The sequence below is a fragment of the Laetiporus sulphureus genome (assembly GCF_001632365.1).
Source record: "Laetiporus sulphureus 93-53 unplaced genomic scaffold LAESUscaffold_2, whole genome shotgun sequence".
NCBI lineage: Eukaryota > Fungi > Basidiomycota > Agaricomycetes > Polyporales > Laetiporaceae > Laetiporus > Laetiporus sulphureus.
This window is the reverse complement of record NW_024468511.1, coordinates 1,231,097-1,244,579: the sequence shown is the minus strand read 5'-3', so window position 1 is coordinate 1,244,579 and position 13,483 is coordinate 1,231,097. Positions and strand designations below refer to the sequence as shown.

The following is a 13,483-nucleotide window of genomic DNA, read 5'->3' as shown; positions in this document are numbered from 1 at the left end:
GCATCTCATTATTGTCCTTAGCATTAGTAGAGACGTATAAAGCTAACTTACGAAGGCATCCACTTCTTCCAGCCACTTGCATTCCATCCCTTTTCAAATTCTCCCTCCGAGAAGCGCTGTACTGCCCATGTTCTTGCGCGTGTCCTCATAGCAATATCTTCCTCTGGTGGCATCGTGAGGACCGTATTCAATGCTTCTGCAAATGCGTCCGGAGATGTAGCATGAAATCCTACGATCGCGTTCAGTGCGCATGGTCGAGCATCAGATATCCTGACGGACCTGTAGGTTTTCCCTCGAAAGGGATAACAATGTCGTTAAGTGGGCCGCCGGATGCGTGTGTTACCGGTATCACTCCAGCAGCCTTTAAAGCCACACTCCAAGTTGAGTATCGACGCGCAAACAACAGCAATCCGTACATACCATGAACTCTACGACGTTAATCCCGAAGTGCTCGTCGACCATGGTGCTGAGACCAATACTAGCAATGGAAAGCCAGTGCAGCATCTCAGCATACGATGCGTTCACAACAAATTGGACATGCTCCTGAAATAGCTTGTTGAGCCCGGATGCGAAGTTCGAGCTTTAAGGGTACAGGCTGACGGACCTCAATAGCAAGCTCCTTCGCCAGAACCCGCAGACTCTCCACACGAGCTGCATCCTCCGCATTGCGGCTACCACCTAAAAGGACAAGCTGCACATGAGCGTTACCCGGATGACCATACTCCGGATGAGACTGCAAGAGCTGATGGAACGCTCGTAATTGCGCGGGATGATCCTTCTCAGGACTGTGGTCACGTCAGCGACTGACTCCGAGTGCGTAGATTACTGGTGTGACCTACCGGAACTGAGCAACGCTTAGGACCACCCGTCTGCGTCCCTCCAGCGGGAACTTCGCCATCTCACGAGTATCACATGGAGGATATACAATCAGAGCAGACTTGGAAGATTCCCCACGCGAGGAAATGAGTAAACGAAAGAGAGCTAGAGGAGTGCACGAATGTATTGTGTCCAACAGGAAATCGTTGTGTTGCAATATGGAGTCGATGTGGTTCTTGGTCCATGAGGAATTGACCATGAGGAATGAAGCTTGCCTCAGGAAATTTGCGTAGTAGTACATAAATAATCGATAGTACCTGCATTATCCAGATGGATGGAGTAAGCACAGAGGCCTTTCGACTTATATAAGCAAGACAAACAGGAGCTTTCCGGTACTGAGTACTGTTGAGGAAGAAATCGCGTTGGAATTTGTATGCCACGCCTTCCGAGAGCGTACTCTCGCTAGCATATCGGTACTTATGGTCGGATAGTGAACGTAGGTGCCCATGGGAACGTTGCCGAGGAATTTGACAACAGGGAATGTGAAAGCATATCCCATCGTGTCTATGGAAAGAGAGGGTAGGCACGGTCACAGATACTCAGACAAATGAGACGAACCAATGAACAAGTCCGGAATGAGCTGCGCCATTGCTTCCCATGCAAGAAACATGGAGCCAACACTCTGCCCCAGCAGAGTAAATCGTGGCCATGTTGAATCTTCCACAAGATATCGTGATTTCAAGAACACGAAGTGCAGGCTCTGAGGGGATAGGTCGATGTCGAATCGTGCCTGCGGCAGGACTGAGCCTGAAAAAAACAAGCATGCTTGCAGCATAACGGTACCTTGACTTTGTCAATAATTTCTTGCTTGGTGGCATCAACATCCCCGCTGTAGACAATACTGATCATGTTTGGCTCGTTGCGTTGCAAGATGGCTACTGCAGTCCACAAAACGCGTTCTCCACCTCCACCCGCATTGCTGTAGATACGCTGGTACAATCAGTGCGCGTCCTGTTGTATGTTGCATTGCCAATTACCAGTACGGATGAAAGAATCCCACCACGGTCTTTCGTGAGTCTGGCACGCCAAGCTCACTCAGAATCTCCCGTTTCCGTGCGTCATTAGTCGAGCGTATGTTTTGCCGATGGGAGGAGATCAGATATACAGAAATCAGAGAAAACACTGCAATAAGAAGGAGCCAAAGCATGATGTCGGTGTGCGCTGGACGTTCAGCTCGACATGAATGGCGATGCAAACTTCGGCGCTTCAACCAAACGCCACGTCCATGCGACACCGCGATCACGTGATAATTAATTAAGACGCGTCGCGTCTGCAAAAGTGTTTCCAACAAACCTACCTGCAGAAATGGGCCACCGCCGTCACACATATGTCCCACAAGGATGATAAAAATACACATCCTATTCTCTGAATCCATATAATCGTCCTTGCTGTTCACAACACCTTGATTGTCAACGTCAATACATATTCGTGAAACGCTGCAGACAATGTACGACGAGCTGAAAAGACATAGGGGGCTTATACGATCTCCTCAAAGGTACAGGACGACCACACACTGGATATACTTGAGGTATCACTGAATGAGTCCATGTCATCCGATATCACAAATGCCCCCGCAGGTGTTTGTCCTTCGGGACGAGAAGGCTCAACGACGACCACCTCCGAGAGATCGATTGCCTCGTGCATTGACTCTCGTATCTCCCTGTGGTCTGTCCCGTCTCTCAGAGGGGAAGGCACAGCAGAAGAGGTTGGTGAGAGTGCGTATCGAATGGGCGTGCCAGGGACATATGCTGGAGGGGGAGAGAAAGGAGGTGGCTCATCGAATCCCCAAGGAGCCTTGGATAGCGACGAAGGAGTGGGGACCGACGAGTACGGAAAGTCTTGTTCTCGAGGAGACCAAGGAGACATGACTGCCTTCTTCGGCATCTGTGTATAGCAGTCCTTGTTATCGTCGAGCTTTCGGTAGTGCTTATGATCTCCCAGCGGTCGCGGAGACAAAAGATCCGTGGCAGGTAGTATATGCAGTTTGAGACGAAGCCGGGTGGAAAACGTTTCTCCAGTGGATTTCCCATCACGGCGTTGCTGCGAGGATAGATGGAACGAATGGAAAGATTTGTGTCTTTCTGAAGCGGGCGCTGTCGTGGCACCCGTTTTGGATCCCGAGATAAAAAGTAGGATGAGTCGAGAGAACAAGGCGCCGATGCGTCCGAATAGGGACAGACGGTGGCCCGCACGAGCCTTAGGTGCCGGCAGTACGCCGATGCTGTTACGTGCTGGGACTTTGTGGTGGAGGCGTGGGATGAGCTGATAGGTGATCACCAGGAGAAAGAGGCACACTACGAGATTGTCGTTAGCACGAGGTAGTGATCTATCATCAACGCTGAACACGCTCACAAGCGCCGATGACCATCCCGGTAATCGTGCTCATCGCAAGGCGCGATGACGCTGGCGGCGGCATGCTCGACGCCTCTGCACGAGATAAGACCATTTCCATCTTCGTCGCAGTGAGCGGAGGCACCGAAAGGTGGATTCTAGCCGCGCGATTTCGCTCACGCTATATGGCAGAGCCGCACACTTACCAGCCAGACATAGTGACATTTGGTGGTGGAGTTTGTGCGGACGTGGAAGCAGTACGCTGCGTATGAGAAGCAAACTGCTCTTCTCTACTTAGATGAGCGAGCTTGGTTTGACGAAATGCCGACATATAGCTGCCACTGCGATCAACGGCTCCCGTAGAATGACCCACTTGGTCCAGAAGAAGAATATTGTAATCCTTCTTGCCAAGCATACTGAAGCATCAGAAGCCGACCTTCGCAGCGGATCGTCAGTACACATTTCCCCATTAGTTTGATGCGCATCGTGCTCGATGATTCACATCTATGTGAATCTCAGCCCTAGAAACCTCGTACGCGACCGGCACGGAATGGATCGCTTGCATGAATGGAAGTAACGTTTAGTGGGAGATGACGCACCCCTAGCTCTTTCGGCGCATGGAGTCGTCGTGACCAGGATTCCCTGACAATGGAATCTCTATCAAACGGAGACGGGTGATGGACAATCTGGCGCGGGGCTGAACAACGGCCTGTACGACCTCTGTTGTGCACGCCGCATTGAGCATTGGATCCACAAATGATATTGCTGTTGCACGAAAATCACGCAATAAAACAACTCAGCACAAAGGAGGATGGGAGGGTGAAAGTGGCAGACATGAGGAAGACAATCGTCGTGCTGTCCGGAGAGGTGATGAATGCACCTTACAAGTCCGCCTCTAAGAGATCGGCGCAATCTGACCTGCAAAGATATGATCAGGCCTTCCGCACTTTCGACATACGCACAAGTCGGGCTTGGGCTTTGATCTGACGTTGCCCAACCCTTGACTCAAGCAGGTGTCCGCAAATCAGGTCTTCAGAAATGCTCAACACCATATGGCTGGTCGACGAAGCGCGCGAACGAACCAGAAAAATGGAATGCGGAAACGGTTCTTCGCCGGTTCTTCGCAAGTTTGCACATGATGTGGCAATACTACGTCTTGGCGCGTGCGGCGGTTTGTAAGATCAACATAAAGCCTTGAGATAGAGCTGCTGCGCAATTTCATGACTGACGGTTAGCTGCATCGCTATACGAAAAGGAGAAAAGCATGTTTCCAGCTCTCAGGCGTGAGCGTGAGCGTGACAGTAGTGCGTAACGGATCACATTTGTTGTGATCGCGATCACTACTAAGCTCAACGCTCCCCCACAGACGGATCATAGTACTTAGGCGATTACTTCGACATTTGTTCATGCTTGTCTGTCGTGCAGTCAATATCACTTCGTCGAAACTAGTGGCGGACTCCATACTCGACTACGGTCGGCACAACGCTGCAGATTTTCCCGTATCAAACACTACGAAACCGGACGGGTTGACGCACCTCAAGCACATCTGGCCGCTATGGATGCCTGCTCTCTTGTGCTTCCAATCACTCTGATGCCGATAATTGGCCAAAAGGGCCTTATCACCCACGGCGATGTGCTTGATTACGGTTGCACATCAGCTCGTCCATCCTGCTTGCATTCTTGGACATGTCTTCCGAGTGAGACAGCCGACGATCACTGTTCGTCGAGGGCCCGCCGACTCGCGGTAGGCTGCGAGGACGGAACACTCTACCTATTCCGCACGCCGTCGAATGCGGCCTGTAGGAGGCGTGCGTCCGCTGCTGTATCTCCAGATCTCACGGATAGCTCAAGGTCCGCTAGCCCTCGGTTTCTTAGTCTTAGTGCCGCGCACTCCCGTTCAGCATCACCATCTTCGAACAGGCCAATCACCAATCCTTTCCAGCTGACGCGATCACGCGTTATTGCCTCGGTCTCTGCAGAACAGGTCGAGGCGCCCAAAACTTACGTGGATTTCGACGACGAGCCAGAGAAGTTGAAGGGAATGCTGAAGGGGAAAAGTATGAAGGAAAAGGCCTTCAACGTACTCTTGTCTCCAGGTACTGAACGGAACAATTTATCGGACAAAGAGAAGGCATCCTCAACGTCTGGCAAGCGTAGACTCAGAGCGCTTTCACCAGCCACGTCTGGTAGATCGCGCGCATCCAGCGTGACACCTCCAAACACCTCCGCTGCTGCTGAGGAGCCCGACGATTGTGCGGAAACATCTATTCTATCACTGTCCTGTCATGTGTTTCCGCCGTCCAGTGGATCTGCGGGTGCGGTCGCTGCTATCAATACATACGATAATGGACGCTTTATCATTCTCTTGAGTCGGACAGGGTAGCTCTCAATCCCATCTTCTATGCATAGTCGTTGACCTTGAATTTTAGAGACGTCTCCGCTCATGTTGCCACCGATGGGTCATGCGTGACTTCTCTCAGCATTGAATCAGAAGGCATTCCTGTGCCTGCTTACCTGAAGCGGAGCACTCCCTCTCTCAATATGTGGGTCTGGAAAGGCCTGCACATGTCATTGCTAGGAGAGGTACGAAGGTACCTGTCTCTATTCAAGCTCGTCACGCCTGAATTATCTCCGGCCGCATTTAGTCCAATATGCTCTTCGCTTGTGCATCCAGCGTAACATCATATTCATCATATCGAGACCCGGATCCGACGAATGGCGAGACGGAAGCTCAGATGTTGGTCGTCGCCTTCGAAATCCAGATGGGCCCTCACGAAGACGGTAGTGAATTGCGTTTCGTGAAAGTCGGTGCCTGGTGCCTAGATGGTTTCGCCGGGAGTCTCGGGTTACACGAACAGCCCGACGGTGAGCTTACATGCATGTTTCTGGATACGCACCCTTACCGTGAATCTGTCAGGTTCTGTCGATATATTTTATGTGTCCTCCTTGCTTCGTATGATGCGAAGGAAGATGAGCATTATCGAGGACCCACAGCCTTCGGGAGAAGTGAGAACTGCATCTGGCACGAATATAGCCCTTCAATTAGCCATCCCATTCAAGGCTTTGAAGGCCCTTTCAGGGGAGAGGGAGCCCGACTCTGACACCGAAGACGAGTCGATGCCAGTGACTCTAGCGGAAGCGACCGATGTCGGAGAAGTGGCCCTTCGTGGATCAATATGTGGTCTGCGTGTCATAGCCAGTGGCTTAGCCATTCGCGTTGCATGCTGGTCGGAGTCGGAGCTGATAGTAAGTCGGGCATAGAAAGTGCGCCTTCATCCGCTCATTTAATGTTTAGCTGCTTGAAGTGCGTGAACAGGTGTTAGCTTATAGTGTGACCATGGATCTCGCAGATATCCACGATATCCATTGGATCAACGAGCACTCGTTTTCAGTGGTGCTACCAGTAAGAGTTCGGCTGCATCGGAATTTGAAGTCTTTCTGGCTCATCTTTACAGGACAGGGCAGAGACACATATATGGAAAGAAGTTGATGCCGACAGCGAGGTGATAAACAATGCCGCTGGCTCTCATGCTACAAGACTCCTTCAGTATGCGCGTCTAAATAGGCACCGCGCTCGAGGCTGACACGTATCCTAGACCTGTACCACTACGCAAAGCAGCACTTCCGCTATATGATTCCTGTTTAATCACCTCAGATGGCCAATTAATTTACTCCACAGTGAAGAATGGCCGAAGAAGAATCAGATTTGTCTCAATGGACGGGTCCACTGAGCAAGCGGAAGCCCGGACACTCTGGAAAGCGAGCAGTGATTCGGGTCAGATAGCCTCTAAATTGCGAGTGACTGCTTCGTTGCCTGTCGAACTGAACTTGATCATCTTGGGATGTGGTGAGTCGGCTTTGACGCTCGGAACCATTACATTGGTACTCATCCATGCGTGTCAGGCGATGGGCGTCTCCGTCGCACGAACTTCGCCGGTTTGTTGGGGAAGGCAGATTATGATAGCTTACAGATTTCAGATGTGCCACTGCAAGGCGAGATCCTAGCCTTATACTTGGTCGAAGATGAGCGAACCAATAAGCGCTATATCGTCGGAGGCGCAGATGATGGTACAGTGGCGATCTGGGAGCTTGAGTGAGGCAGCATCGTACATCTATTACTTCGAATCTCACCGTCAAGGCAGGTCGCTGAAACTCCGTGCCCGCTGGACAATGTTCACGACGTCCCTCGTCCAGGTCATTCACCTCTATGGGGAGGACATCGGTCGTCTGAGAGGCTGTGTGCTGTGCATCTCGCAGGACGGTACGATCGCCACTATAGCAGTGGACAGCTGTCAGATGTACGTGAGTGCCACTCATCCAACGCCTTGTTGAATGACATTCTTCGCAGGGTTTTCATCGTCCCGGCGTCCTCGGCACCATTGAGCAGGATATATGTCGGAGAAGACAATCTTCTCCTGCTGTACGCTGATGGACGGGCGAGACTGTGGGACTCGAAGACTAGAGAGTTCTGGAGATCAATGAGTGCGGAGAAGGTGGATGAGCTGATGAAGCAGGGAGGATGGAACGGGTGGTGTGTTTGCGAAGCTGCTTTTCTATGTGGTAATCCGTCTGACGTCCTAATGTCAGGTCTGTTAAGTCCACTGGGGATACTTCGAAGGCCGTCGTTTCATCCTTGCCCTGCCAGTCCGTCGCGGGCGCTTGTCAGTAAAGTCATTTTTGCCTTCCAACGTTGGTTCTAACAAGGAACTCCTGCCAACAGCGTCCACAGTTCTTGTGGATGTCGTGGCGCTCATACGGCAGAGCACGGGGATCATTCTGTCCGCTGGTGCAATTCCGTCCAACACCAACATAGAGCAGAAACGCCCAATCGACTGGCAGCAATTGGCGCTTGTCCTTTCCGCAGTCTTGACCCCTGGCTTGAGCAACGAGATCGACAGAATATGCCGTGAAAAACTGGGGGCCAAATCTTCATGTCTTCCGGTAGGCTATGCAGGGTGAGTGAGTCTGAAATATTACTCTCAATTAGTGCAACTCAGAATTCCATTTTTGGAGGTACAGCAATGGGACGACCTCTGTATACAACGAACAGAGTACGCCAATATGGTGTGCTTCCCCGGAGGTCTCAGCTGCACGTTCTGTGGCGATTCTCGGCATCTTGAACGTTTTCATGCAGAATGAAGGTATGTGTTCATGGTTTCTGTACTTGAAGAAAGTCTGGGTGACCATTCTCGAAGCGCTCAAATCAGATACTAGCACCGTAATGACATCCTACGCCACGTCTCTTGCGGAGGCGGTCGGCACCTCGTATCAATCGCCGAGTCTATCGTTCCTAACAAGACAGTGGCTACAATCGATCGGTATGATTGCTATTATGACAACTAGTTAAATGTTCACGCTAGGTAGTACTGGAAATCCGGAACGCATCTCGCTCACTATTTGACATCGGAGTCGCTCGCCTCACGGATGAGGAGGCCGTGCAAGCTGTTGAATATTGGCAGGCGTATCGTAAGTGTGCAGTTGTACGCAATCATGTCACATTGGTGAACACTTCAACAGTGCCATGCGCGCAGCCGGATGCGGAAGAATGTCTTCGAGATGCCATGGCGCTGCACATATGCGGTTACATTGCCATACAGAAGTACAGCCTACTGTCCGCAAGGTATGCTCGATGAATCACATGAAGTGCATGCTCACACGGGTTTTGTCAGCGTCCTCACGGACATAGCACGCTCAATTGCACAGTATCTGCACGACGAAAGCTCCTCGTACCGCGCTTTGGCCATCGAGCTATGCTCTCGTGGCTTCCCGGTGTGGCAACAGTACGTCGACGCAGTCGAGATGCTGCGTGCACTTTTTACGCTGGCGACTGCATCACGGAAGGACTCGATCTCACCGCACAACATTGGAGCTCAAGCACGATCTGCGGTCCTTCAAATCGCTACCGCCAACACGCCGCTGTTTATGACCACCTTGACCATCGACATACTGCAGCCACGCAGCGTGCAGCACCGCAGATCTGTCATGCAGTTGGTCATCCTCCTCATACGCAAGGCAAGTCAGCCTGCTGTTTGACCGGGAGGAGATGTCGCTGAGCATTCGCAGAATCCGATGGTGCTGTACAGCAATTTGCCTCGCTTGATGGAGGCTATCGTGAAATCGCTGGATCCCAATTCTACCGCCGACCGAGACGCAGTTCTGGATTCTGCCACTGACATTCTCAGACACGTTGTGCAAACGTGAATCTCTGTTTTGACTGTTATGATTTCCTTCTCTGATACGGTTCATCCTAGCTTCCCTACTGTCGACTTTCACTCCCCCACGCAACGCCTCGCAGTGGGGACCAGCGAAGGCGCCGTGGTGATGTACGATTTGAAGACTGCCACTCGCCTATATGTGCTGGAAGGCCACAAGAAACGAACAACAGCGTGCAGCTTCTCGCCGGATGGACGGCGCCTGGTGACAGTGTCGCTTGAGGAGTCTGTCGTGCTGGTGTGGAAGGTCGGCTCCAGCTTCACTAGCTTCTTCATTGCGGGGGCACCCCCACGGCAAGGACATGCAGGCTCCGGACCGTACAAGACGCTCGGGTTCAATGTCGGAGACGAAGGTAGGCAGTTCCGTTCCCCGGATGTTAATCATTTCACTAAACAACTGTATATAGCTCAAATGTCGCTCATTGCCACCCTGACCGATGTCCGATTTGAATGGCTTGCAGATCGCAGTGTGAGACTGCGGATACGCGAGAGCGCTCTCACATTCAGTACATAAGCAGTTGCTTCATCTCTTGCTCGGATCTCTTGCTCGGAGAGCAAGATTTGGTTCACTGGTGCCTGTCGCCAAGAAGTTGCAGGGGTGGAAAAACATTACTTAACATAGTATATACTCTCTTTCCAAATAGGTGCTGTATATGTAAGCATATTAGTCAATCTTGTCTCGTCTGCAGTCAGCTGTTCGACATCACGTGTTTGCACGTGTCACAACTGCAAAGCTACTACCGCCGCGCCATATTTGACACTCTCATTCACCACGATATCCAGCTGCTATACCCTCCAGCATGCTCACTGCACCAACTCCTGGACGATGAAGTTGCCTTGGCCTCACCGGACGATGACCCCGGGAAATCAGCTGCAGCTAATGCATAGGCTGGATTAGGGCCACGCAACCACCGGATTCAAGGCTGTACAGGCACTCAAGATGACTGCGAACACGACGGTCAGTCCAGTGAACCAACTCATCATTAACGATGGCATTCCTGTCAGGCGTGGGCTCTATGAGGTAAATAGAAATCATCAGGAAAACTCAAATCGACTTGCCGCTCAAGAACCTCTTTTTTGACTTGTTCTCGCTGGTTTTGGCTTGCACATATGGTGGGCGCCGCGGGACAATATGGTCGAGAAATTATCTATAGAGAAATCTTTTATAAAGAGTTTGAAAATTTCTTTTGAGCCACAGAAATTGCCACGTGGTCCCCAGAACTTTTGCCACGTGGCTAAGAAAGGGCATGCGAGCGCTTGATCATCTCGTAGGCGCCGTTCCTGCGCATGCCATTAGCTCCTGCATGGACCATGATATTTTTCTCAGGCTCGTCGTTGTCGCTGTCACTGTCATTGCTGCTGTCGCAGCCATCGCCATCGCGAGCGCTTGTTCAATATTCAATCATGGTCACAATGGATTGCAAATGTGCTGTTCGCACTGCCCTCTCCTTATGTAACTATCTTGTCAATATCAATTCCCACTAGGCAATATGAGAGTGTGGGGGTGAGTTTCTTGCTTCACACCTGCCTCTAGAGTCTACAAATGAGGAAGATGAAGTGCTGCATGACACTGCTGAAGACAAGCATAAAGGATCCTGGATCTGTCATACTGTGACATTTCTTTCTGGACAGCAGCAATGGTGAGGTGCAGATGGATGGACATCATGCCCGTGGCAGTGAGGATGGAGGGCAGCACATGTGTCTAGGGCAGAGGGCAGCAAGGACAAGGACAGCGATGGTGATGGTGGCAGTGGCAGCAGCGAACGACACGTGACGGATGACAGTGATGGTGGTAGCTATACACATGGAAACTTTGTGGCCTACCCATTTCGGGAGGTCCACGTGGCAATTTTGAAGCCCCACATGGCAAATTTTGTGCACTTTGAAAAATTTGTTGGCTCACTCCAAATTTTCTCCACTAGTTCAAAATTTAAATCATTTTATCCAGTGCAGTCCCTCATATGTACAAGCCAATAAGCATGCGATAAGAAGCTCACAACCCAGAGAAAAGTCCAAAACAAGGAGGTCCTGAGACTTTCTCGGACTTACTGTCTTTTTTTGGTGACGGTAAGCGAATAAAAGAATCATAAGTCAGATTCGAGTTTTCCTGATGATTCTCATCAACCTCTCTGATCGGCAGCCCACTAACCATAATTTATAGCCAAAGGAATCAGCAAACATGAAGGTTGGACCTGCGTGGTCCAGTGAAATCTGCCAGATTACGCCGGATAGCCGGATAGGGTCATTGGTCTGAAGCCAGCTGGTGAGCATGTCAGGTACACATCCCCTCTTTGTTTGCACTGCGTTGCGTGCACTCTGATGTGTTGTCCTGGCTGGCCGGACAGTATACCAGTCACCAGCTGTGATCTGCATGCCGCAGTGGTAATCAGTGCCTGAAGGCAGTCGTCTGAAGGTGGTGCATCGGAAGGCAACAATCTGATAACGACACTCTGAAGCGATGGCTTGGCCATCCTTCAGACCACCCTCTGATGACAATGGCCTGAAGACTCCACCTTGAAGACAACTCACCAGCACACATAGACAATAAGATTGTGTGCTGAAGTCACTGGTGCATTGAAGCATATGATCCTACAACACTCTAAAGGCACCAGACTGAAGGCCACAGTCTGAAGACACTACTAGACTGAAAGCTGCACTAATATGATACAGCTATAGTACTAATCTGTAGTAGCACATAATCTCCGTGATTTACTATTTTTTCACATTACGTCATATTCCTGTTAGCGGTGCCTTCAAGTTGTATAGCCTGCGCATTCAGCTAAGTTGTTGGCACCCCCTACTGATGCAGATAAAGCAGCCAAGTGTGACACTTTCACGTTTCTTGTGTCTGAGCAGCCTTTCCACACGACTACTGAACTAAGCGTCCATCAAGGCGATAGACGCGCACAGACAAATGGAGATCTGGGGAGATAATGAGCAATTAAAATGACTTTAAAAATAGAACCAGCTTCTCGTAAATGGCTGAAGCAGTCAAGATACGACAGGTTTCCTCATGAAAATGAGGCCTTAAGTCAGAACCATGAATGTTAGGACACATACAGGAGGATAGAGGGCTTTAAGCTTCAGACCTTCAGACCTTCATGACATGGGGTTCACGTGCATCACTGAACATGTCCGTGCGAAGCCAGATCACGATGCATCTGAAGAGGCGGATAGCTTCGGATGATGCACAGGTTACGATACATGTGGCAAGACAAATGACTTCGGGCTTCGCGTGATCACTGAACATGTCCGTGTGAAGGAAAACCACTTCACACACAACACTGAAGAATGCTCCCGGGCACTGGGCTGAGTTCATGCAGCATGTCTTAAAATTTATAACATCAGCAACTATCGATTCTCACCGCTCGTCTTACGGTTTCACTCTTCAGCCTTGCAATGGCTTACAGCGGTGGCCTTCAGTGCTCTCCTCGCATCCGGCAGAATCCGCCGGACCACACAGGTCCTTCATTCTCCAGCAAACAATGATGTCAACAATGAGAGTGACACGCAAGGCTTGAGCTCAGATGATACGCGGCATAGATTTCTCCTTTTTAATGATACAGAATTGGCACTTTTGAACAGAAGAAGATGCACCGTACGCCTTATGCAACTGGCCAGACACATATACACATGTGGTCACAAGACCTATCTGCAGCAGATCGTCAAATATGATGGGATCCCGATTCCTGTGTACTTCTCTCAAGGAAAAACGATCCTGCTGCGGGAGTACGAGGCTGGTCTGTGCGGCGCATTGGTCTCCATCAAGGCCGCCATCACGCATCAAGTTTTAAGAAGGAATAACTTGAAGACTGGCAATTTCTTTCCATACATAGGTGAAATGTGAGTTATTTGGAATGCTCACCTACAGCTGACCTCACCATCTAAAGTACAAGTTCAAGGTGTGAACTCAGGCAGGAAAAGGCACGTTGCACTTCACATGTAACTGGCTTGTATGTACATTTTCGACAGCTGAACCTAATTCTTATCTCACTCACACCTGCTCACAGACGTCTAAATGTCATCGTCATTCGTTGTATGAGCCCTTACTTATTTGATACAGA

The 13,483-nt window shown here is 50.5% G+C and overlaps 3 protein-coding genes across 3 annotated transcripts; 1 reads left to right on the top strand and 2 right to left on the bottom strand.

Annotated features, from left to right (window-relative positions):
- Positions 1 to 47: 47 nt before the first annotated feature.
- On the bottom strand, positions 48 to 2,023 carry LAESUDRAFT_640662 (glycosyltransferase family 4 protein; the record flags this gene model as incomplete). Its single annotated transcript, XM_040903613.1, has 9 exons — positions 48 to 229; positions 280 to 361; positions 421 to 543; positions 605 to 785; positions 840 to 1,133; positions 1,197 to 1,380; positions 1,435 to 1,606; positions 1,660 to 1,795; positions 1,854 to 2,023. The coding sequence occupies 9 exons, from the start codon at positions 2,021 to 2,023 to the stop codon at positions 48 to 50; spliced, it is 1,524 nt and encodes a 507-aa protein (XP_040769833.1).
- Positions 2,024 to 2,241: 218 nt separating this feature from the next.
- LAESUDRAFT_809026 (uncharacterized protein) lies at positions 2,242 to 3,637 on the bottom strand. The gene is made up of 2 exons (XM_040914110.1): positions 3,229 to 3,637; positions 2,242 to 3,170 (listed from the first exon to the last, which is right to left on the bottom strand). Exons 1-2 carry the CDS (start codon positions 3,326 to 3,328, stop codon positions 2,353 to 2,355), a joined length of 918 nt encoding a protein of 305 aa, XP_040769832.1. The 5' UTR covers positions 3,329 to 3,637; the 3' UTR covers positions 2,242 to 2,352.
- Positions 3,638 to 4,570: 933 nt separating this feature from the next.
- LAESUDRAFT_720157 (WD40 repeat-like protein) lies at positions 4,571 to 10,108 on the top strand. Its single transcript, XM_040907768.1, has 20 exons — positions 4,571 to 5,586; positions 5,637 to 5,790; positions 5,853 to 6,072; positions 6,125 to 6,453; positions 6,503 to 6,610; positions 6,663 to 6,754; positions 6,804 to 7,054; positions 7,111 to 7,300; positions 7,350 to 7,505; positions 7,556 to 7,738; positions 7,795 to 7,868; positions 7,928 to 8,162; positions 8,227 to 8,348; positions 8,403 to 8,525; positions 8,572 to 8,673; positions 8,725 to 8,827; positions 8,877 to 9,219; positions 9,271 to 9,404; positions 9,459 to 9,772; positions 9,827 to 10,108. Exons 1-20 carry the CDS (start codon positions 4,763 to 4,765, stop codon positions 9,931 to 9,933), a joined length of 4,164 nt encoding a protein of 1,387 aa, XP_040769831.1. The 5' UTR covers positions 4,571 to 4,762; the 3' UTR covers positions 9,934 to 10,108.
- The last annotated feature ends 3,375 nt before the right edge of the window (positions 10,109 to 13,483 follow it).